We start from the raw sequence: 23,680 nt of genomic DNA, 5'->3' as shown, positions 1-23,680 counted from the left end.
GTGTGTGTGTGTGTGTGTGTGTGTGTGTGTGTGTGTGTGTGTGTGTGTGTGTGTGGACTCAGTGGTGATCAGACTCCCACGGTGCCGTCTCAGCCTTTAAGAACTGCAGGAGACTTGTAGAGGACAAAAAGCAGCATGAAAGGAGAGAGAAAAAAGGAGGAAGGACAGGGAGGGCAGCGTCGGGTTCACTTTCCGACCGTGTGTTTGCATTACTTTGTGAAACTACACTTTTTTTTTGACAAGAGAGGTCTTTGCGGGACGATTATCAGAGCGCCGACACAAATCCTGCTGATTTAAAAAGCGCTACTCAATATGATAAGCAAACAGAGTTTGAATTACCGCAGGTTCGGGGCCCGGGCTTTAAATAGACGCATTCCGTTGTTTACACAAATAGGCATCAATCAAATTCAGCCGTCAGATGAGCGGTTTATTAACTGTGTGTCAACTCGCGCACTCCCTTTTTAGAGAACATTTAAATCACTGCTGACATGGCCAGATGTCCTCTTAGTCCACACAAACATACGCAGATGTTGATGCTGAACGTCCAAAAAAAAATAGTCGTCCTGATGGCGCGGCTGTAATACGGGTGCAGATGGTTTATATATATATATACGTATATATATATATATATATATATATATATATATATATATATATATATATATATACGTATATACAAAAACATGTACACACGTTATTAGAGGCATCCCCACTAGTGTTCCTTCAGGTGGTCGGTCCTCGCAGCAGCCCGTATGTCAGACTGGTGGCCTGATGATGATCGTTCGTGATGTGGGCAGGCCTTGAGGAGCCCCGTGAGCTTCTGAGGGCCACGCAGTCCCGTTTTGCAATGACATCACTGGCTGTGACCTCGGAGGCGGGGAGACGCTGAAGGCGGGAAGTGTCTCGTTTGATCGAGCAGAGCACTTTTTTTTAAAGACGGGGATTATGATTCACTGTTTGCAGTGTTTGTGTTGTTGTGGAAGTCAACAGATCGTGTGGAAACAAACGCACAAGGGCGAGCATCTTTATTTGAAAGCATCCATGTCCTGAGAACAAAGTAGCCTCCTCGGCTGGGGCTCATCCTCCCATTAGCGGACGACCTAATGCACCATACATGCAGAACAAACAGGTCTAATAAGCGTTTTTCGGCGTCTTTCAGCGTATTGTTTTGATTTTTACAAGCTTGCAACTTCCTTCGGTCTTCCCGCTGTTATCAACCACGTTTTCTAGTTGCAAAAGCCCTGAACACCGACTGTGCACTACATGCCAATCACCTAAAGAAACAAAGGTACAAACTAGCTGGCGAACAGGATGGAGCATTTTGCAGCTAAAGAGCCAAATATTTCCCTCAGGACCGAAACAGAGCAGAGAGAAGAGTAAATATTGGGCATCAGGTTGCCAGAAACATGACTCTGAATAAATGCTAATGTTGCTCCATGCCTGCTGGACGTGTGAATAGGCCATGGTTTGCTAACACGTTAGCCATAGCAAACCTTTTGAGGCCATAATGTGTCAAAAACGTGATGTTCAGCTTTTTGTCGAGTTCTGCCTCCAAAAAAATGCTGATTATTGCTGCTTTAAATTGATGGTCACGAATGGAAACGTCTGGATGTATTGTAATAGTTTTTTTGATTATCCAAATGATTATTTTCATCATAAAAAATGACAGCATTAGCTGTTTAACACTTGACGTCACCTTCACACTTTCCTGACAAGCAATCTCCTCATGCAAAAGAGAGGCGGAGGAGAGTTTTATTTTTCCTTCAACCACCTCCGCTGAGGTTTCCCTGAGAGAACGCTCACATGATTCATTTTTATAGTGGTCATACGGGTCATTTCGGAAGGCACCGGCAAACAACTTATTTTCGCCGTTCACGCACCAGCACTTGTTGTTGTTCAGTCATGACATGAGCAGAAAAGGAAAGTCAAAGTCAAATCCTGGCCATCCATAATCCTGCAGCTGCGTTATCATCGTCCTCGCGCGAAGGGTCGCTAGTTTTTCCTGCAAAGTTTTCGCCAAAGTGACCCCTTCTGGATGGCTGCGAGTACAGGGGGGGGGGGGAATCCAAAGACGTAGATTATCCGTGAGTGATGATATCTGGAGGACAGGGTAGATTATCCCTCTCCAGATTTATGGTGTCTGAAGAAGAGCCCGTTTCTAACTTGGTGATTATGGCTGCAGGGCTCAGCAGGTTGTTCACACGTGTGTTTGTTTGTGTTTGTGAGTGTGAGTGTGTGCGAGTGTGCTCGCATGTGCATATTTTTTCGGGACGTGGTACCCTGAGACTGATGTGCCTTGTGTGTAATAAAGAAGCGGTATAATGAGATGCCCAACTTTCCCTCTTTGAATGATATTTTACATTAAAAATGTAAATTAAAAAGTGCACCCCACTTCGCCATACCCCAGACCCCCCTCTCCTCATCACCATGTCCAAAACAATTTTCTGCATGGCTCCCTTGCGGTAGTGGAATAGAGTGTATGTTTGTGTGTGTGTGTGTGTGTGTGTGTGTGTGTGTGTGTGTGTGTGTGTGTGCGTGTGTGTGTGTGTGTGTGTGTGTGCCCGTCCTCGTCTGGACCCTAACTGATTGTGATTGCATTTCCATCGGATTTTTTCCCAGCTAGAAGGAGAGCAGGGCCCAGACGGAGAAATGGGATCAGAGGGGGAAACTCATCTCCCCTTTCCCAGACACAGTCCCTTCCCAAGTGTGTGGTCACGCAGACCCCCACACACACACACGCGCGCGCACTGTGAATGGTGTCCCCTATTACTCGGGGCATTAGCATCACTAATGAGGTGTGAGAGAAGGACAGAGATGGAGCAAGTGCAAGACGAAAAGGAGGTGGATCAGGAGAAACGGAGGAGGAGTAACTATCAATCTCATCGCAGGGGGATCGTTTAGAAAAGGTATAGAGCCGGGGGGGGGGGGGGGCAGAAGTCTAAAAACATCTGCACACTGGTCATGTGTTGAGTATGTGTGTGTGTGTGTGTGTGTGTGTGTGTGTGTGTGTGTGTGTGTGTGTGTGTGATAGTGTGTGTGATATCCACGTATATTATCACACACGTATGTAAAACACGATAAAGGATATATCCTGCCGAGCTAACAATGGCTTTAAGTGATGCCTTCACCCTTCCTACTCATGTATACTGTGTGTTTGTGTGCGTGTGTGTGTGTGTGTGTGTGTGTGTGTGTGTGTGTGTGTGTGTGTGTCTGCAGGATCAGACTGCCATTTCAGAGGAGCTGTGCCCACTGGACACCTGTTCTTATAACTCAACATTGACAAGCGTATTGTTCCAAGTGCTGCCTACACTATAATTCCACATACAGTCTGTAACGCAAGTGATGAAACATCCTACAGCCTGTACGAGTGTGTGTGTGTGTGTGTGTGTGTGTGTGTGTGTGTGTGTGTGTGTGTGTGTGTGTGTGTGTGTGTGTGTCTTACCCCATAGCATCTTTGCTCTAGATAAACCTATTGTTCTTGCCTCTAACTGCCATTATCCCATTGAAGGGGGCAAACAGTTTCACAGCTTCAGTACAAAACCCAGCGACTCGCTCCTTATCCATCTCCTCAGTCTGCTGCTGCCTCCATCCATCCACTTTTTTTTCCTTTCTTTTTTTGATTTCATCCTTTATTCATCTGTTTTTTCCCTCCTCCTCCCCATCTGGCACTCCTCTAACTTTTTTTTTGTTCTCCCCGCACCTCATTTGAGCAATCACTCTCCTCTCTCTTTTTTTTTTATTCCTCCCACCCTGCCTCCTCTTCCTGCCCTCCTTTCTTTTGTCTGTCATAGCTGGATGCAGCACAGTCTTTTGCTGCCATAGTCTGTAGCTAGGAGCCCTCTCGCTGAGATAGATGCCTGCCTATGAAAGACATTTGTTTCCTTTACTGTCACTGTGCAATAATCAGCCACTCTAACGTAATCAACATATTGCCCTTGCGGTAAATACAGCTGAGCAAGTGGGTCCGCGCACATTTGTGTGGGCTGGTGTGCGTGTCGATAGGGATGGGGGGGGCGGAATGAGGGAAAGTTTTTTTGTGTGCATTGTGTACCTGCAGTTGTGTGAATGTGGATGTGTGTGTGTTTCTTTGTTGTTTTTACTATTTGGCAGTGCATGCAAATGCAGTTTCTCATGCATGTGTGTGCCATGTGACAGAGAGAGATGATTCCTGGTGAAAAAGCAGTTTGTTAGCGAATTAGAGTTAATTAGCCAACTTTCAGTTCCCAATGCTGTAATTGGGCCCATTTCTCTCTGTTTCCTCCAGCTGGCGTCTCTCATGCACTGCGGAGAAAGGGAGGCGAGGGAGGGAGGGAGGGAGAGAGGGAGCGAGAAGGGAGAGAGGAGTGAGGGGAGAGATGGGTGTGTGTTGGGGGGGAGGGGGTGTTCTGGGTGCATTACATGTCTTCAGGGGTCTGTGAAGTGCTGGCGAACCCGCCCCCCTGGGGGTAAGAACCACTCGCGCTGGGGATTGAGACAGTGGGAAGTATTAACTGAGAGATAATGACGAAAGGAAGGGCTGATGGGAATGTAAATGCAGAAGAACGCGGGCGAGATGAGGGGCGCGGAGGAAGTGGAGGCGGGTGAAGCAGGAGGGGTGGTGGTGGTGGGAGGTGAAGTGACAGAAATGTTGAAGGATTAGTAGGGGAGGCGGCGAAATCATAAGCTATTAGAAAAGGAGGGCGCGGGATACACCGTGGGGCAGCGGGTTTAGGGGGCGAACACTGTGGGGAGGGGGGAGGGTGGGGGTTGGGGGGGGCTGTGTTCCAGTCCAGCTCGTCCAGAACTTTCTCATGCTTTTTCCAATAATTTCCTCTTCCCCCTCTGCGCCAGCCTAATAAACCCAGAAGAGCCGTGAAGATAGCGTTTAAAGAGAACGACACCGCGGGGTGTGGTTGAGAAATAACGCCACGTACAAAAAAATGAAGAAAAAAAAAACCAGCGAGGGTTGGCAGAACGGGAGAGAGGCAAGGGGGAGTGGTGAGGCGAAAGACTTAAGTGATGAAAGAGAGGAACAGGGCCTCTCTTGGTGCTGCGGAGTGATGATCAGTTGAGTCTAATGAAGGTGCGGATGCCCATAGGAGTCCTGAGCTCTCTCGCGGACCACTGGGAATGGCAATTAATGCACGGCGCGCTGAAGGAAGATGCACACACATACATACACACATTGGCAAATACACACTCAGAGAGACAATTTGCATAAAACCTACCAAAGCCCCATTGTCTAAATTCAAACAGTATATGGTGCATTCAGCCATACTACACTTAACATCGGATTATATAATGGCTACCAGAGAGCAGCAGTATGCCCCATTATTCCATACCAGCACCAGACAGAATAGCACACAGCTCAAGTGATTGCCTCTATTGTGCATGTAACCACCCAGAACTCTCAACAACGCGGCCCCTCATTCTTTCTTCGGGATTCACTGCACAAAGAAGCCCTTTTTCCCTCCGCCGTGTCGCTCTGTATTTCATACATAAGCCCTACGTGTGTAACCAGTGCAACTGACTCCTATCATCTTATTGATATTTTTTTTTTTACTCCAGTCGGCATATCGGCATCAGCAGAGACACGATATGGAGTTGGAGTGGGACACGAGGCTCAGGTGGACGGGTCCCCTGCACTGCGGATTAGCTGTGTTGCGCACGCACACTCGCGTGTGTGTGTGTGTGTGTGTGTGTGTGTGTGTGTGTGTGTGTGTGTGTGCGCGCACTGTTGAACAAGTAGTTTTAGAGCGGGTTCACTGAGGGATGGCACAGTTATGTAAAGATGAAAGGATAAACTGCTGAGACAGGAGAGTGGGGAGAAATGGACAGAGTAAGAGATAAGGAAGAGTGTGTGTGTGTGTGTGTGTGTGTGTGTGTGTGTGTGTGTGTGTGTGTGTGTGTGTGTGTGTGTGTGTGTGTGTGTGTGCATGAGTGTATCTCTACTCAGGCATCTGTGCGGGAATGAGTGTGTGTGTGTGTGTGTGTGTGTGTGTGTGTGTGTGTGTGTGTGTGTGTGTGTGTGTGTGTTTGCTTAGCAAATGTTTCAGGCCAAATACGGCTGGTCCGGCCACTTCTGAGATAAAAGTGTCTGCCTCTATGCCACTGAGACTGCAGCCTAATGGCGCTCCAACAGCAAAGCTGACACATGAGGTTGGAGAAAGGGGATGGGTGGATGACGTCAACGTCATCCCCGGTATCTGCTCTGCAGGAGGGGGGGAAATGGGGCCTCCTCTGCCCCACCTCAACCCCTTCTAGTCGAAGAGAGAGACTGGCAAAAAATATTCCTTTTTTTTCTTTATCCATTGAAATTGCCTTGACCTTTGCATATGTCAACTGAAATGCTTCTTTCCTTCTGCTCATCGTTCATTCTGCTCTGTGCTGTGCTTACTTGCTGCCCAGTGAAACATTTTTTTTTTTTCGTCTCTGCATTAAAGAACAGATGAACATACTTTCTTCCACAACGCCCGCCCCCTGCCATATGCAAGAATTGGAACCCAGAGTTCAAGCTTTCAGCTGTATAATTCCACAGCTGTAAAAGGAGATTGACTCTAGTTATTTAGTTTTACCAAGGACGTGCGGTTTATTAAAAAAAATTAAATAAAATGGATGGTATAAGCCATCTGTGAATCTGTAAAAGCATACACGCGCATCGACGTGCTGATAGTTCAGTGCAAGACAGCAGAGGTGCTATCAGTTGTAGTTAAGGAGGAGGGGTCTTAGTTACCTCTAGGTTAATGATCCTCATTAATATGCGCTAATATACCCCAGGTCATGCAGTAATTAAAAATCTCATTCGACGCTCTCAGCTTAAACTGACTGACTTGGCGTCGTCCTACAAAGATTAGCATTTATTATTTGTCTCCGAGGCCTGCGCTTCATAGTGAGGGGGAGAGACTAATAGCCCGACATTGAAGTCCTCCAGTGCCGAATCTAGTCTTTTGCATGTGCTTGGCTGGGCACAAATGTTTATGAGCCGAATGGCTTTGCAGGTTGTGCCTTTGGAGAGTTGCATCACGTTTGCGAGAGAGTGTTTGTGCGAGGCAGGCACACAAACAAGCGCTCCGAAACACACACACACTTAGATGCACAACCGCATGTGAAGTCCATCATCATGGGGACTTCCATATTCCTCCGAGTCAGCTGATGTCGGCTGATGCAAGCTGGGCTAATTGTAAGGCTGCATGACGAGTGTGTGATCTTGCAGAAGAAACAGATGGATGGATAGATAGACAGATAGTCTTATACAAGCAATGTATTGATGCCGGTTTTCTTTGTGCGCATCAAAACACAAACCGCATCCAACAACCATTCTGCTGAAGTGGGCCACAGAGGTCTCTGACTCAACCTGTCCCCGTCACAAACGTATGCACACACACACACACACACACACACGTGTCCATTCAGCCATCCATAACCAATGCAGCAGCTACTTCAAAGAGCCCAGACATGCATGGTAATCCCCTATCGCTTCTCTCCACCCTGTTGGAGATAGCTGGCCCGATTTGTGTTGCGTCCGTGAAGGTGCGCTGCGGAAGTTCGCGCTGCACATTCCGTTTGTGTTTGAGCTTGCAATCTGCAAGTGATTAACATTTGAATTACTGAGGCGGCAGCTAATAATGCAATCAGCGTTCGGGACAGCCTCTTAACGGTACGATAAGGAGCTCGACAGCAGGATTTGTCTGAGATCCAAAAAAACTGAACCTTTTGGAATATCCAAAATGTCAATTCCATTAACTAAGCCCACAATTAAACTCTAACCGTGAAAAATAAATTGGGCGTCTATTATGATTAAATTGTAATAATGACCTATAACTAGAAAGGCTTGTAAAAGTAAGGTAGTTGAAGTAATTAAACCGGCTTCTGAAAATAACAGATTTGTATATAAAAGTTACACGGAAGAAAGATTGCTTAAAAAAGAACAACAAGCCACCATAATGTGGACGCCTGAACAAAAGAGAGCTCATCTTTGATGCTCAAGCTCAGCCCCATCATTGGTCAGATGTTGTGTGCATTTGCCTTTGTCTTCTTTTTATTAACATGTTTGTCCCTAAACCATAGACTGTTTGTAAGAAGTGGTCATAGTTTGTGGACTACAGTTTTGAAGCCTCGAGTTAGGCATTATGGTCGTCGCCATCTTGGTTCACCATCTTGCTTTTTGGCTGGGCTGTCCCCATCTTGGTTTTTGACTGTCGCCTTGGGTCGCCATCTTGGTTATGGCAACCAGAAGTGACATAAGAGGGTGGAGCTAAGTACAACCGAATGCTGTATATAGGTCAACGTTGTAAGACATTTGTAGGTGACCAAAATGGTTACAAATAACTCTTATGATCTGAAAAGACATTGTGAAAGGGTTAAAGTTGTAAGAGGAAAATCACAAGGTAGCCCCGTCCTAAAGCATACCTTCCTTTATGGTCTATTTTACTGTAAATGATAAAACTCATGTTTACAATTTTTAATGAGGTAATAAATCAAGTGTAGATCTAGGGTAATGTTCTCAAAGGCTTCTATACAATCAGACATGAGTTGCCCCCTGCTGGCCATTATGAAGAAGGTTTATGGCACTTCCACTTTGGCCAGGTTGCCGCCTGTGCTAAACAATCTCACTGCAGCTCCCCGTCACACACAACACAGGTTGATAAACTCTTCTTTGGTTTGCCAGAGCCAGCTTTGTTTAAAGGCGAGAATTATCACTGTCCCCCACAAATCAAAAGTGCCTTTGTAAAATCCATCAGAATCTCCTGTTATGTGTATTATTGTTGCACTTTCCCCTCACACGCACATTCACAAAAGCAAGAGGGCACACGAGTTGTGGCAGCACGACTGCAGCTTTGCGCTGTCGTGTCTCTTTGATGAAGAATGCACACACATCTCTGAGGCACGGAATGCGTCCAAACCCTGAGGAGCAGAAGGCTCAGTAAATTTGGCCCAGAGTGTGTTGACTCCAGCCTGTTCACCTTGAGAGAGAGAGAGAGAGAGAGAGAGAGTGAGAGCTAGTGAGACGGAATACAATGTCGCTGTGTGCTGTGTTTTTCAGCTCTCCATCCTTTTTCCTCAGCTGTTGCTATAAATAGAGGCTGCAGAACATCAAAGAGAGGAGAGGTTTCTCTCAGCAACAGGCTGCAGTACACTCATTATCCACTGGCTCTGAACACACAATGTGTGTGTGTGTGTGTGTGTGTGTGTGTGTGTGTGTGTGCATGCGTGTTTGCTCATCGTCAAAGGAGACACTGCTGACTCAGCCTCACATGCTCACTGTCACACACACACACACACACACACACACACACACACACACACGTACTTCACATAATGTAACATCACAACCAAACGTTTTTAAAAAAGAAGATTGAAATTAAGTTTATTCATGAGATTACAATACGACATGCTATCTGTGACTGCACAAGGTCGCAAACCGGCAGATTCGTGCACCAAACAAATCCGCATCGCTTACAGAACCATCTCATCTATTCTCCGAGAGCTCTTCCTCCGTCTTTTCTCTCTTTCAAATCTTTTTTCTTCCTTTTCTTTCCTTTATTTTTTTTTGTCTCTTTGTTTTTCAGATGTTTTCGGTTCTTTTCACAGAACTAGATTGTCATAGCAACTGCTGCAATTACCGGTTAGTTCAGTGGGGCCCTGCTATGTTGAATAGGTACCCGTGTGCAGGCATGCATCCGCGAAAGTGTGTGCATGTTTTTTTTCTGTTTCTTATGTGTTTCTGCACATGTTTCTTTATGCCTCTTTTCTTAATTACATTTGCATTGAATTCTCGATGACTGCCGTTCCTTGAGATGCTGGGTGATTGTGGGTAATGTAGTTTTGTTTTTGCGCGTGTCTTGTCTCATAAAATTTTCATAAAATGAGCCCCTTTCTTAAAATGCAAATACAGTTTGTCTTCTTTGCAAGTGCAAACAAAGGCCTCCACCATAAAACACATGACTGTGGGCAATAGCTGGAATTATCCGAGTGGAAATTTCGGGTGTCGTAAATAGGTGTCAACTTTTAATTTAAGTTTTGATGGCTCACACTCAAGTGCTAATTAATGAAGCTGTTTTCTGCAGGTTTCTTTCAACCGTAAATCACCTTTTTACAAGGCAAGCAGGTGAAAACGTGGAATGTGTTTTGCGTTGAAGGACCTCATCTTCTCCTAATCCACATCCACAGCATGTTATCTGTCGTTCACAATTTGTGTCTCACGTCGCTAGACTTTCTGCGAGTTACTCAGTGGCGCAGCAGATTGGAGGTAAAGCCCTTCCTTCTAAAAAGCTTTCTCCAGCCGAGGTAACAAATACAGATATTGATACGTTATCAAACTTCGAGGGTCTCTCCGAAGCTGCAAGCAGGTTTCTTGCGGTTTTGTTCGTTTCTTCACTAAGTGCTACAGTATATCCAATCCTCAGAGAGCTCGTCCGTATTTCGCTCTCAAGCGAGAACATACGGAAGCAGCCTTGCTGGTATCATTAAATCTACTCCCAACTATGTGAAACACTTGAATTCAATGTGAAAAATTGCTTTTGCCTGGCCCTTGAATTTATTAAGAGATTGTTCGTCGTTGTGCAGTCGCTGTCATTGTATTTTATCCACTGAATAACAAATTTGGAGATAATTGGGTTGCATTCTTTTATTCAAGCTCCAGCATGTATTCTGTAGCAAGAAATGACCTCATTTTGTCTGGTTCTTGTTGCTCTATTTTTGAATTCTTTAGCTCTTATATGTTATTATTTAGCTACTGATTTATATTTATATTGTGTCTCCTGCAGTCAAAGTTAAAATTGCAAGTTTGCCTCCTGCCGTCAAATTGACTCACAAATAGGCATCGGGCAGTTTGTTGAACATATGCATTGTGACATATTTTGCACATCTCACACACACACACACACACACACACACACACACACACACACACACACACACAGATCTGCAGATGTGCTCTTTCCAGGCAATACAGAGCATGTTCAAAGGTAACGGAAGGCCGAGGGGATGGGTGTCTATCTCTCTGCAGCTGGGGTTAAGGGTTTTGTTCCTGTGTGGTTTCACATGCGCACGCTTGGACATGTGAGCGTGCGGTTATGAGCGAGTGCTTCTGTGTGTGCGTGTGTGTGTGCGTGTGTGTGTGCATTTATGTGGAAGGAGGAGGCTATTTATTTTGATTGTTTTCAATGAGGGTCCAATGCGTAGAATCCATAACAATACCATCAATCCACAGCAGCAGCAACATGGATGTAATTTATATGGTAATGCAACCTCCACGGTTGCCCCAAGTTACGCAGTGGACATCTCTGACAATGGACAGCACGGGTGTGCCGCAGCATCCTAATGCTATGTATTGCACACACAGACACACTAACACACACTTGTACTTCCCAGCAACAGCGAGGCATGTTTTAATTAGTAGATGCATATAGGCGCTCCTTTTTTTTTTGTGCGTTTTGGTCAAAAGGTCAAGTGTATCGCACAGACACAGCATGCGTCGGCCCCCGTCTCTCTTCTCTTTTCAAAATTAGAATAATATAGTGAGGAGAGGAGCAAGGAACGGCCTTCTGAACCAGGGGATTATTCAGAGACGATGTGTTCAAATTGATGCAGCAGGTTTTCATTCTTTCAATTACAGTACAGTTCGACAAGTGCCTTGCCATGTGCAATGCCATGTCTCTCAAAGGAGTTATGAGGCTTTATTCCGACACTATGCAGTCCGCGTCATGTGAGGGCAAAAAGAAGTCGTTAAGAGGCAAGTAATCATTGGAATTTTACTCCTGAATGGCCTCACAGTCATGGATTCACAGCTTCAGTCCAGGTGGGGTTTAGTTGGTGGTTGAAAAGATGGAACAAGGCGAAGGTCTTTTGAGGAGTGCTGCCGTCATCTTTTCATCTCCGCATATGTATTTCTTTTTCTCCTTTTCAAAGAATTCAGAGTATTTTTTTTTTATATGTTTCATAAGCCAGTCATCTGAGGACTTATTATTATCAGGCTCGATTTCAAGAAAAGTAGTGTGTGGGGGAAAATCACAAAAATTCTGGCCAAATATTGGGTTCTGATAATAAAATATAAAGTTGGTAGTGCAAACCATGGGGCCTCTTCTTGCATGGGAGCAGAACTTTTAGTTAGAAAATCATAACGGATCTGTTGCAGCGCAAATGACGAGCCTTAGTTATAATCCTGTAATGAATGTAAAAAACGGAAATCGAGAAACGCCGTAATTCAGACCCAAACAATGTGACGCTGTGTGTGCGAGGCACCTCCTTCCCAGCCGGAAGCTGTCTTCAACCTCTGATACAGGCTGTGCATGTGTGTGTGCGGAGGGTCGGACTGTTTGGGAAAGAGGGGCCCCCACAGATGTGGAATGATGGAGTGATGCAGGCGTGATGAAAGAGAGGACCGGAGCCCGAGCTCCAGGCCAGAGAAGATCCCAGACACTCACGTTGCACATCAAAGACGGAGCCAGTGATACAATCATCTCCTCAGGCTGTGAAAGTCCAACTTTACTCATTAAAACACGTCCGTTGAATCACCCTCTCATCTCCCTCTTTACTCACGTTATCGCTCACGTTATTTTCTTTTCTGTGGCGGCCCCCACTACGAAAAGGAACGAAACAAGAGGGAGGGAAGTTTTCTAGACATAGGCGGCGACATCCATTTGTTGCTCGCAAACACGGGCAGCAACAGGTGTGCACCTTGCCACAGACGGGCTAAATGTGAAATCTTAGAAAGGAATGAATGAGAGGAAAGAGGAGGCGAGGATTTGGAAAAAAATAATACAAAAATGGAGGGGGGGGGGGGCAGGAAGAGAGATGAGATGGAGGAGACAGACTGCACTGTATAGATAAATAGAGAAAAGGGCCCATTGTGTCAGCAGCTGTCATCACTAAATAGCCCTCAGATCACTGTCAGACACTATCACACACACGCACACACACACTCATAGGCGCGCATACTTACACACACGCATGCACTGACTGACAGCTCCCCCTCAGTCCAACATCTGTGCTGACAGCAGCCATGGTAATGAGTCTCTGCATGTGCCAGCATGGGTGTGTCGTTTCTCTTTTCCTCCCTCTTCCCCGCGCACCGCTCATTCAATCACTCCGCGTCTCCCTTATCTTGTCGCCCCCCTTCCTCCCTTGCCTCCCCCTCTTCCCTTCGTTATTTTCACCTTAATAGAGGAGCTCGCCGATTTGACTCGGCAGCGCGAGCCACACGAGCGGCGACTAGATGAGAACAACATCAACTGTAAAGTTGTGTGGTTTCTGTTTTTTGGGGAGGTTTTTGCTATCCAGGTGCGCACCGTATTTCCCGTCGAGGTGTGGAGGAGAAAGAGAAGGATGGAAGGAGGGAGAGATGAAGAGATGATGAATGGCTCTCGTTAGAGGGGTAATTTGTCTCTCCTTGTCTGACTGGGCTCCAGCTGTCGCTCCATCCCTCGCTCCACTCCACTCCGCTCTCCTCGGCCTACCACTCCTCACCTCAGCCAGATGGGTGGACGGATGGACGGAGCTCGGGAGGGAGGGAGGGACGCACGGAGGGACTGAAATAGAGACAAGGACGAGGAGGGGAAGAGGAGAGAAGTCATTGAACAGTCAACAAGAGGAATTGCATTCAATGCGTAACGCCGTGGCACGGTAAAGAATGGCTTGGTGGAGGGAGAAACGATAGATTACACAGAGCTCGTATTGAGACGGTTCGGTGAAGACGTACAGTAGCACAACAACGGGCCAAGAGCTCACACACTTAAATGACTCATACAAGCAAGTCAAAGCCTGACGCTCTCACAACCAACTAATGGTGACGATCGCGTGTCTTCTGACGCTGTACTGAAATCATTAAGGGGCTCCGCTAAGGCCTTTAATGCAGTGCCACAGTCTTGGTATTTTTTTTTTTTGACCCCACGACACACTCGCTTTTCACACCAATCAACACTTGCGAGAGAACCGTAGATTCCGAGTAGTAAGAGACGGGCACGGAGAGATGGATTGAGAGATTCGTACAGATGGCCGGGGGAGGCGGGCTGAGGGGACGGCGGCGAAGCAAATCGTCAAGAGAAACAACGCAAGCTCATCGCTAAGTCTTTGTTCTAATAACACAAAGCAATTTCCACTGACCTTTCTGGAAATGTAGCGGGCAGAAATGACTGAGTTAAGGATGCCCCACAGCATAATTGCTAAGGAGATTAAAGTCCCCTTAATTGCTTTTGGCCAACTAGTGCAATTTTTTTTCTTTCTTTTTTTGTAATTAAAGTGATTTAAAATATTAATAACCGCGCTGGCATACGCGTAACCTTAAAGCGCACACACACGTGATTGCGTGCAATAAAAACATGCAACCGCAATAAAACAGTTTTAAAGGTGCGCAGCTAGACACACACAAACATACACACACAAACATACACACACAAACATACACACACGGACATACACACACGGACATACACACACAGACATTGTTTGTTGCCTGTTGTCACCAATAGCCTCTTTATAGGTCTGTTGAAATATGCAAATAGCTAGATCCACACTCGCCGTCAATCGGATCAATCGCTTTTTTTTTTCCTGAGCGTCTTTACCTCTTCATTATTTTACTTCCCATCCTCCGTCTTCCACTACTCCGCCCCCTTTTATTGCCTCCTCCGCTCCTAATTACCCTCCTCTATTGCTTTCTTCCCCGTTTTTTCTTCTTCTTTATTGCCAATAACTTTTGTCAGCTCATAGCTTCTGGTCCGTCCTGTTTTCTCCATCCTCCGCTGTTTCGCTCGCCATTCCCCCGGTTATCCCCGTGACCTCCCCGCCTCTCCATCCCTCTCCATCCGTCTCTCGCCGTCCCTCCCCGCCTCTCCCCTTTTCCCTCCTGTCGGCCACAGTGTTTGCTTTGCCATTGTTTATCCATGTTTCTCTGTTTGCGCTGATGAGATTGACTGGACACACAGGCACACACACACACACACACAGACGCACACACCTAAACAAAAGACAGGGCTGGCATCTCTCCGGGGTGTAGTTAACGTGGGGCTGTGGATCGATCCGAGCTCTGGTTTCCATGACGCAAAGCTATAAGCTGGAGCAGTTTGGACGGCAGGACAGAGACATCGCTCTGCCTCCATTTCTATCAAATGTATCTCTGTAAAGCCGTGATGGCACCTGGACTCAAAACGAGTGGTTCCCATGATTAATGCGCTTCATTTTGTCGCAGCGTAGATGGGCGAGCTAGCCAACAACTACGTCCAACCACTTTGTTTCTTAAATCATCTCTGCCTAGGTAAGGTTTCCCTGATCCAAGCGATATTGCACCGTCGGCTAAAAAGAAAAAAGCTCCCCATCTATCATGGCCTTTACACATTTTGATTTCTATCAATATTCTGTGATGGGAAGGTGAATGCTGTCAAATTACAATCACACCACATCTGTATTCTAAAGAACTGTCAGTAAGAGAAGGAGAAGAAGAAAAAAAAAAAAAATCATATTCAGCCATCACGGCTATTTCTTCAAGGTCTCGCGGCTTTTCTTTCTTTATCTCCATCTGTTCCTGCCCGTTTTTGTTCTGCGGAAAAAGAGAAGTGCAATGAAAGAAAGAACTGACTCGCTGAAAGAAAAAAAACATCTTCATTTTCCCTGTGAAGTTTTCAGTGGCGAATGAAAGAATGGATGAAGTTTGTAAAACTAGGGACGAGCTAGCCTATTTTTTTCTACGCCCCCCCCCCCCCCCCCTTCTTAGATAACTCTAGAAGGTGAAGGTAAAGGCATCAATAAGAAAAAGGAGGAAAAAAAAGTTTATTTGTAAAAGCTGTTTGAAAAAAACAAAACATGGCCGACGCTCGAGGCCATCATTTTCAATGTGGAATAAAGAGAAAATAAGTGATTATCAGTGTGTCTAAGCGTCTTCAGTCGACTATCTAATTAGAAGTTGTAATAACCCGAGTCCTTCGGTGGATTGGCTGGACTCAGTGGCCTCATTCTTGCCATATTGTTGATTGATTGAGCTGCAAATACGTCAGACATAATTATTCTATATTTTGAGCTGTCTCTAAATAGAATTTATTAGATTTGTCTTTGTCCTTGATTCCAAACCTTTGGAGAGTAGAGCGAATTGTCTCCATCCCTCTTTCCTCTCTCTGGTGTATGGGACAGCCTGATTGTGTCCACGCGTCCCATGGCTCCCACTATTTAAAGACTTGGCGGTTAACTTTCTTTCGTCTCCCCCGTGTAGAGGACAGTCGTGCAATGGATGTAGGGCCCTCACGAAAATCTCAATCCTACGAAATTGCAAATGAAAAGTTGGATTCACAAGCAAATGGACACTCCTGCCTATCTCAACATGCTAACGTTATGATGTTATCATGAATGAGTCCATTCGTGTCTCATCTACGTGTGCTCATCTTAAACAATATTTTAGAATTCAGTATATTCAGATACATTCAAAATATTGTCTCCTAATTGTCACTTTTGGCTACATTAGCCGCTGTTCAGCAAAAGTAGTATAGGCTTGCTTTAATTTGCACAGCGGTAAGATAGATGTTGGACAATATCTCAGTGCTGCGGATAATTTGTTCTTGGAGGCTGTATGGATGAAATAAAAATAAAAAATGTAAAATGACTATGTTAATTCAGTTGAAGTCATTTGCATGGAAAATGAGTTTAAATTGAGCTCAAGTGAGCATAACTTCTGAGCTGAAGTGTCACTTATTAATGTGTCTAGGAGATCTTAAGGGCTTTTTTTACGTGAATCTGCATCTCTACATTGAGTCTCTCCGGCCTCAGCAAGCCTCTGTGTGTTTGTATCCAAGCTGCTTTACATTGCTATGACCAGAGGCCTGTTCCGAGAAGCAAGTCTACCTCTTAGTTAACTGGATGAATATGTCGAGCACAACCTGCAGCGGGTTTTGTTTACATCAATCGGTGTTCCAAATTTTGGTAATGTTTGATCCAACCAAATAAAATAATGAAAAAAAAAAATTTTTTCATTATTTTCAATATAGTTTTAGTTTAATTTCATGGTATCAGTCTGAGATTTCTGCAACACCACATTGTTTTTAGTCACAGCACTAAAACTATTATTCCAGAAACAATGTTCCAGTTACTCTGGATACTAACACAAAACACACTGTAAACTATTTTCACGAGAAAACATAGGAGACAGTTCCAATGAAAACTGTCAACATTGAAGTTCCATTCCTCCCTATTCACTTTATGATCCCTTTAAGGGACTCTTGGTTTTGAAAATGATCCAGATGACTCGGTAGACCTGCCTCGGAACGGGCCCCGGTATCACTGTCAGTCATTGCCATCTGTTTTGTCTAACGCCCTCCCCTCCCCTCCCCTCCCCTCCATCCCCTACCCCCTCTCTTCTCTCCCTCCATCCTCCAGGTCGCCCACTCCCTCCGACCTCTTCCTCCTCCCTGCTCCCTCCGTCCCTCCCGTCCTCCTCGTCCGCCCCCCACCACCCCTCCCCTGGCCCGTCCCCACCGATCAGGGAATGCCAGGTGCCCCTGCTGGAGAAAAACTCCACCCACTCTCACCTGGAGCCCCACCCGGAAGACTCGTACTTGCTCCGGGCCCAGACCTCCTCCACGGGTAAGAGAGCTCGCCATTCTCCCCGAACCTTTTATCCTCCCCTTCATTTTATTTATGCATCAGCGGGCCATCCATCACCTGAGTCGCTGCATTACCTCATTGTGTGTCCATTCCCTGATCTGATTTAGTCGCTGCTCAATCCTTTATTTCAGTGTCACATCTTGTTCTTTTGGCCATTTGGTTTCTGCTTCTTTTCTTCTTATTCTTTTTTTTTTTGCATTCCTCCGAAGTCATCATTCGTTTGCAAGGCTGGGAATCAAACCAAGGGGACTTAGGCAACCGTTATTTACATTGTGAGGCATCATAAAATATGCACTTAGAGATTTAAGATAGATATTGATTGTAACCACGGTCAATTACGGATGTTACGGTTTTATTAGAGCGGAAATAATTCCTTTGATTGATCGTGCACGGATGAATTTAAAATCTATTTGTGTATTTTTGACAGTTAAAGATTACCCATCATATGTTGACGACTGCTTGTCAAAGCACTTAGTCAGCTTTTATGCTGAGAAGACCATCAGTGTTTTTGAAGGAGCGAAATCAAGGAGCAACAACAGAAAAAACACTCTTTGTTCCCAAACTTGACTTCGTAGGAGGTTCGCGGAAACAAAAAAGCGCATTTTGAGCCGACAGCCGGTAATCTCTTAATGGATTGCAAATTCAAATGTAACCCTTAACACCTTTGTCAACTGCTGCCAGAAAAAACAATGATGCAAGTGAAAGCAACCCCTGCACTCCAGTGAGCGCATATCGGTTGCCAGTGAGTAGGTGTGTGTTTGTACTTTATTCTCCATGTGACATTAATAATGTGCCGGAAAGTGAAAGGTAAGGGGATGATGAATTTAAAGTGCCGCCAGGAGGATCAGTGTAGCAAAGGCAAACTAGTTAGTTTCCCCGACTGGAAGCTTTCTCCTTCATCATTGGACGCCCCGTGTGCTTACATCACATCTGCAGTGATAAGTTTGTTCATCAGCGTACACATTTATTCTCAACAGTTAGCTGCTGTGGGCCAACTCTGTCCCTCTCTTTCCCGCTCTCCCCCTGCTCCTCCATTCCTCTGTGCATCTGCACTTGTAATCAGCAGATATATTTAGCAGAGGCCTGATGGGAGGGAAGGGAGGGGTGGGCAGATAAGTCCTAATGTGATTTTTGGTGGAATACAATCTATTGTTAATGGCGTTAGGCTCTCCTTTGATCCAGTATAAATCTTCATTAGGGAAGGCCCGGGTCCCAGGTTCAAGAGCAACGTGATTAGGAGGCTTTTAAAATGACGTTACATCAGCCGTCTAATTGGTTTACTGTTTGCTGGGGCAACATCAATCATTAGCCCAGTAACCGCACAGCAAATAAATTCACTCTGCCACTGACACCCTAATGGCAGACACTGGCAAAGAGGGAGAGCCAGGCTCACAGGCAACGTTCTCCCTCTTTCTCTCATTCTTGTTCACATACACCCACACTTTCTGTTCCGGGGCTCCTTTTTAGTCTCTGCTGAGCATGTACACACAGAGACGGCAAGCGAGAGAGACAAAGAGAGAAGGAAAGAAAAAGAAAGACAGAAAAAACAACAACAACCGAGAAGCAGGAAAAGAGTGGCGTAAAGAGGCAAATGGGAGCAGAGCTGGAGAAAGCCAAACTTTGACTTTTGAAGTTGTTTAATGAGACATCTTGCATGGAAAAACAGTCAAAAAGGAGACAAAAAATAACATCCAAGGGCACTAGAAAACAATGTGTGGAGAAAGTGACTGAAAGGGAGACAGAAACCAAGAAACACGGGGAGACAAAGAGAAAAAAAAGGGGGGATGTGAATAAAAAGAAGGGTAAGCTGATGAGAGCTTAGAGGGCAAACAAGAGATATTTGGATGGAAGGAGAACAACAGTGAGATGATGAAATTGCAAATTGCCACGTTTCCCAGCCAGGAACGCTGATCTAATGGGTGCGGAGAGAGTCCTTGGCTTTGGGCGTCCATTAAAATCGACCTAAATGAGTTTAGAGTGGCGGTCTGGCACTGCATAAACACACCCTGGCATGTAGGAAGTCACAGGAACGGCTGCGAGGAAATAAAACACCTATAACCGGCCGACTGTTTATGTATGCGCTTGTGCAAACGTGTGTGTGTGTGTGTGTGTGTGTGGGTCCTGTAGAGAGTGGACGCTGGGCAGGAAATGAGCCTTACCAAGCCAGGCAGAAACTGACCACAGCGAGATAATCCTCAGGAAGCTGCATGCTGTTTGGATGTGTGTTGTTTGTGTCTGCGAGCGCGTGTGTGTGCGCGTGCTCCTGCAAAGTACTCCGCCATTACCTAAGCTAACAGGTGGACAGACATGACTTGTGTTCCTAGTGAAGCGTGACAGGTGAATGGGAACGGAACGGTGCTGCCGAAGGATTGGCTGGGAATTGGGTCCGCGCGTGTTTATGTGGGAATACTGTCTGGCTCGGAGCACCTGTCTGGGAACGCCCCCCCCCCCCCACAGAACGCCGGGAGAGCTGAGACGGCCAAACGGAGCGTGGCGGATCGCTCCTGGAAAGAGCTAGCGTTAGCGCTGGCTCTGTCCATTCATTATGCATGGGGAATGCTAAGCTATTTTTAGCCCGGGCCTCTTCTAAAGTGACTAGCTCTCTGCCGCCAGGGAAGCCACCTCAAGTCACTGCCGAAGCAATGCATGTTTAATGGCTTTGTTGAAACAAATCTACAGAAACAAAAGGCACAGCGAAGACGCGTCGCCTTCCCCCTTGCGCTAATGTCATCCTTCCTAATGGTGCTTATGTAAGGGTGACATTTGCGTAACAGTGGGATGATTTGTGTGTGTGTGTGTGTGTGTGTGTGTGTGTGTGTGTGTGTGTGTGTGTGTGTGTGCGCGCGTGTGGGTGAAAGGCACACGTGCTTTTATGCTCATGGAGACTGTTTGTTTTTGGCTGAATCTGATGACTCTTCTCTAGCGGATTATTGCCTCCTAATTAGACAGAGATGACTAGCCAAGGCAGAGGAGGCACACGCGCGTGTGTGTGTGTGTGTGTGTGTGTGTGTGTGTGTGTGTGTGTGTGTGTGTGTGTGTGTAGATGTATGTCTTTAACGCTGCCTTTATGTGTGCTTCTGGATAATAAAGCCAATGTGCAAATTGAGCCCCTTTTGTGCGCACGTGTGTGTTTGTACGTGTGCCTCTTATTCTCACCTCAAGCTCTCCTTCCATCGTGCTCGGCGTCTGAGCTCCGAGAAGAATGACAAACGGGGAGCATGTGACATTCTGAGGCAGAGGACATACGGAGCACCTGCACATGGGGATAAACCACTTTTAAAACGCGGGGAGCAATAGCAATTAGCTCGGAGAGAAGAAGGAGCGTGGGAAACAATGGAGGGTGGCACAGTGTGTGTGTTTTTTTTAGCATTTTGAAATAAAGGCATAGCCGTGGAGATATGGGGCGTGAAATAAAGAGACGGAGAGGCAGGGGGGAGTGGGAAGGACAGAGGGAGGATCGGGGGCTGAGCCCCGCAATGATCCGTTTTAACTGCTGAATGAGCAGTTCTATCCTGCACACGCGCGCACACACAAACACACACATTCTCACATAGATGCACATCCTGCCCTGTGACTTTTCTCTGTTAACCACAGAAAATGTCAATAAACACTTTGCCCATCCAGGGCTGCAAAAACAAACCTTGGTTGGTTCCTGCTGCCAGCTGGCCACACACACACACTCACACACACACACACACACACACACACACACACACACACACACACACACACACACACACACAATGCAAGATTAATATGGTGTGGTGAGCCCCTGCCTCTCACTGGTGTGTGCGTGTGTGTGTGTGTGTGTGTGTGTGTGTATGTGTGTGTGTGTGTGTGTGTGTGTGTGTGTGCGCAGTGTGCTTTACAGGGGAGGCAGGTTAGCAGACAGGCTAATGCTTCTCTGCTGAATGGGGCTCCTTTGAATTGGCGAGCATAATGAACTTCCAGGGATTAGCCGGAGCCAAACCCACCAGTTTACAGCTACAACACCCCCCCCCCTCACACACACACACACACTGCAGTCGCATGGGAACCGTGGACAGAATAAAGTGGGTCAGCCTTCAACAGCAGTCAGAAGAGCTCAGAGCTCATCCACACACAAAAAAAAGTGGCTGCGAAAACAAAACAAGAGGGCTGTCGAGAAAAATCTCTTCACGATCGCTGTTTACTCACACTGGAGTGAAAGAGAGAGGGAAGGAAGGAGGGAAAGATAAAGTGGAATAAAATGTGATCTGCTCGGCTGCTCTCTAATTGCTCTATTTCCTCACAGCATGTTTTGTCTTTTATCAGACCGGGTTCCTGGTAAAACGGTTGTTCCCATTAGACTACCTGCGGGTCGTACTTCAGCAACTGGACAATTCATCTAACTAACCCATCTTAATTTATTGGATCCGTTTACCTCCAGCCCGCTCGTCATTGTGCATTGCCTCCGTTCCAATGATTGGTCAGATTTGTGTTTCTGCGGCCAAAATAATCTTTGTTTTTCCTCAGGAGTTCGCTGGGTGTATGAGAAGAAAAAAGAACGGCCTTGCAACTCAGGCCGACCCCACTCAGTGTGTTTCTATTTCCTACGGATTCTTTTTTCTTTTTTTTCCTTTTTTTTATGGATTTGAAGCTTACATGAAAATGAATTTCTTTGACATCACTCTCCTGTGCTGTAGCAGGAAAAAAGAAAGCAATTTGTGTCTGATCATAAATATTTTGCGGCATACTAAAGGCTGTGTGACTTGTGGAAGAATAAAAGAGATTTCTTTTTTTGTATGTTTGCACATTAACAACAGTAAACACTGGTAGTGAGTGAATTACGTGCTTTAGTTTGCAACTATTGATTCAGCGCAGAATAAAAGAAACAATCGCTTTCTATCATGTAACAATTCACTCCAGTTAACCTGACGGTACGTGACAATTCTGGCAGCGCCAGGAGGCTGTAAAGAGTTTCAGAGCATAGAAATACTTCTCTCGACATTATCTGGACACTTGTAATGGAATTTGCAACTATAGATAAAAGCGTTTCAATCTCTTCTTTTGAAGGGAAATGTTAAAGTCTTCACTACAAAATGCGGTAAATGTAGCGGCACAGGATATGACCCTGTGTAACGATGTCGTGGCCGGACTGTTAAACAGCACGCTGTCCCAATGGTGCAGGATGAGTGCACACATACACACACACACACACACACACACACACACACACACCTTCATAGAAAACTAAGGCTAAAAAACCATGTATTCCTCTTCCATACAAGGTTTGCCATATATTATTCATCCAAATTTGAATGAAAAAACTGTTCAATATTTATGGCAGGAAAGTGAACAAAGGCGAACCGCGTGCATTTTTTTTTTCTACGCAGATTTAAACATGGGAGACAGCGGGGTAGTGTGTGAGAACCGGAGTGCCTACTTTTATTTTTGGACCGTGTGTCCATGCCTGCATGCGTGCGTGCAAGCTTATTATTTTTTTCCCAGTTTAGGGCTATGGTGTTGTGTGCATTGTTGCTAGGCTTAGATAAAAGTATTTATGCAGACAGGGTTGTAGTGGGAGCTCTTTCACATTTATAGGGGCATTGCGGGGAAAGGAAGTCAAGTCAAATTTATTTATAACGTGCTTTTAACAAACAAGATTTACCTCAGAGCGCTTTACATCTCTGCAAAGGAGACAAACAAAATGCAAATAAAAGCAAGATGAAAGAGAGGAAAACAATCCTCGAGAAGAAATGAGGCTGCGTAGGGGAGGAGACTACGAGAAATCAAACTCTCCCTGCGCTTTAATATCAATTTTACACTCTGCATGTATGATGCAGGGGTTTGACTTTCCCTGCAGGTGTGTAACTGTGTGTACCCGACCGCATGTACGTGTGTGTGCTTCTCCCAGGAGTGTGTTTGAACGTGCAAACAGATGCTTTGTGTCTCTCCCGGGTAGCAGAGGTCGGGGCCCCTCCATCTTTCTCTCTTCTTCCTCCCCTCTTCCGCTCTTCTCTCCTTTCACAAGCGTCGGTTCTTCGGGGGGGGGGGGTGACACCTGCGTCCCAGCGGCGCCGTGGCGGAATCAGGTCACCTTACAAACTGGTCGCCATTACCGCTGCAGTTGCATGGGAGCTCGCTGCCCCGTATATAT

At 45.9% G+C, this 23,680-nt stretch overlaps 1 protein-coding gene across 6 annotated transcripts in view; it reads left to right on the top strand.

The window, feature by feature from the left end:
• The window catches only part of tenm2a (teneurin transmembrane protein 2a), a 201,230-nt gene that overhangs the window by 118,525 nt on the left and 59,025 nt on the right, over positions 1–23,680 (top strand). For 3 of the 6 annotated variants that reach the window (XM_068714391.1, XM_068714390.1, XM_068714394.1), the window contains one exon: positions 17,335–17,541. The exons of the other annotated variants lie outside the window; for them this stretch is intronic. In XM_068714391.1, coding sequence (XP_068570492.1) covers positions 17,335–17,541 — 207 coding nt within the window. The remainder of the gene's footprint in view (positions 1–17,334; positions 17,542–23,680) is intronic. 6 annotated transcript variants of the gene reach the window in all.

Source organism: Cebidichthys violaceus, unplaced genomic scaffold, assembly GCF_023349555.1.
Source record: "Cebidichthys violaceus isolate CVI_PGR_0920_01 unplaced genomic scaffold, fCebVio1.0.p SCAF_2, whole genome shotgun sequence".
Taxonomy (NCBI): Eukaryota; Metazoa; Chordata; class Actinopteri; order Perciformes; family Stichaeidae; genus Cebidichthys; species Cebidichthys violaceus.
The sequence above is the reverse complement of the archived record's forward strand: the minus strand, read 5'-3'. Positions and strand labels throughout refer to the sequence as shown.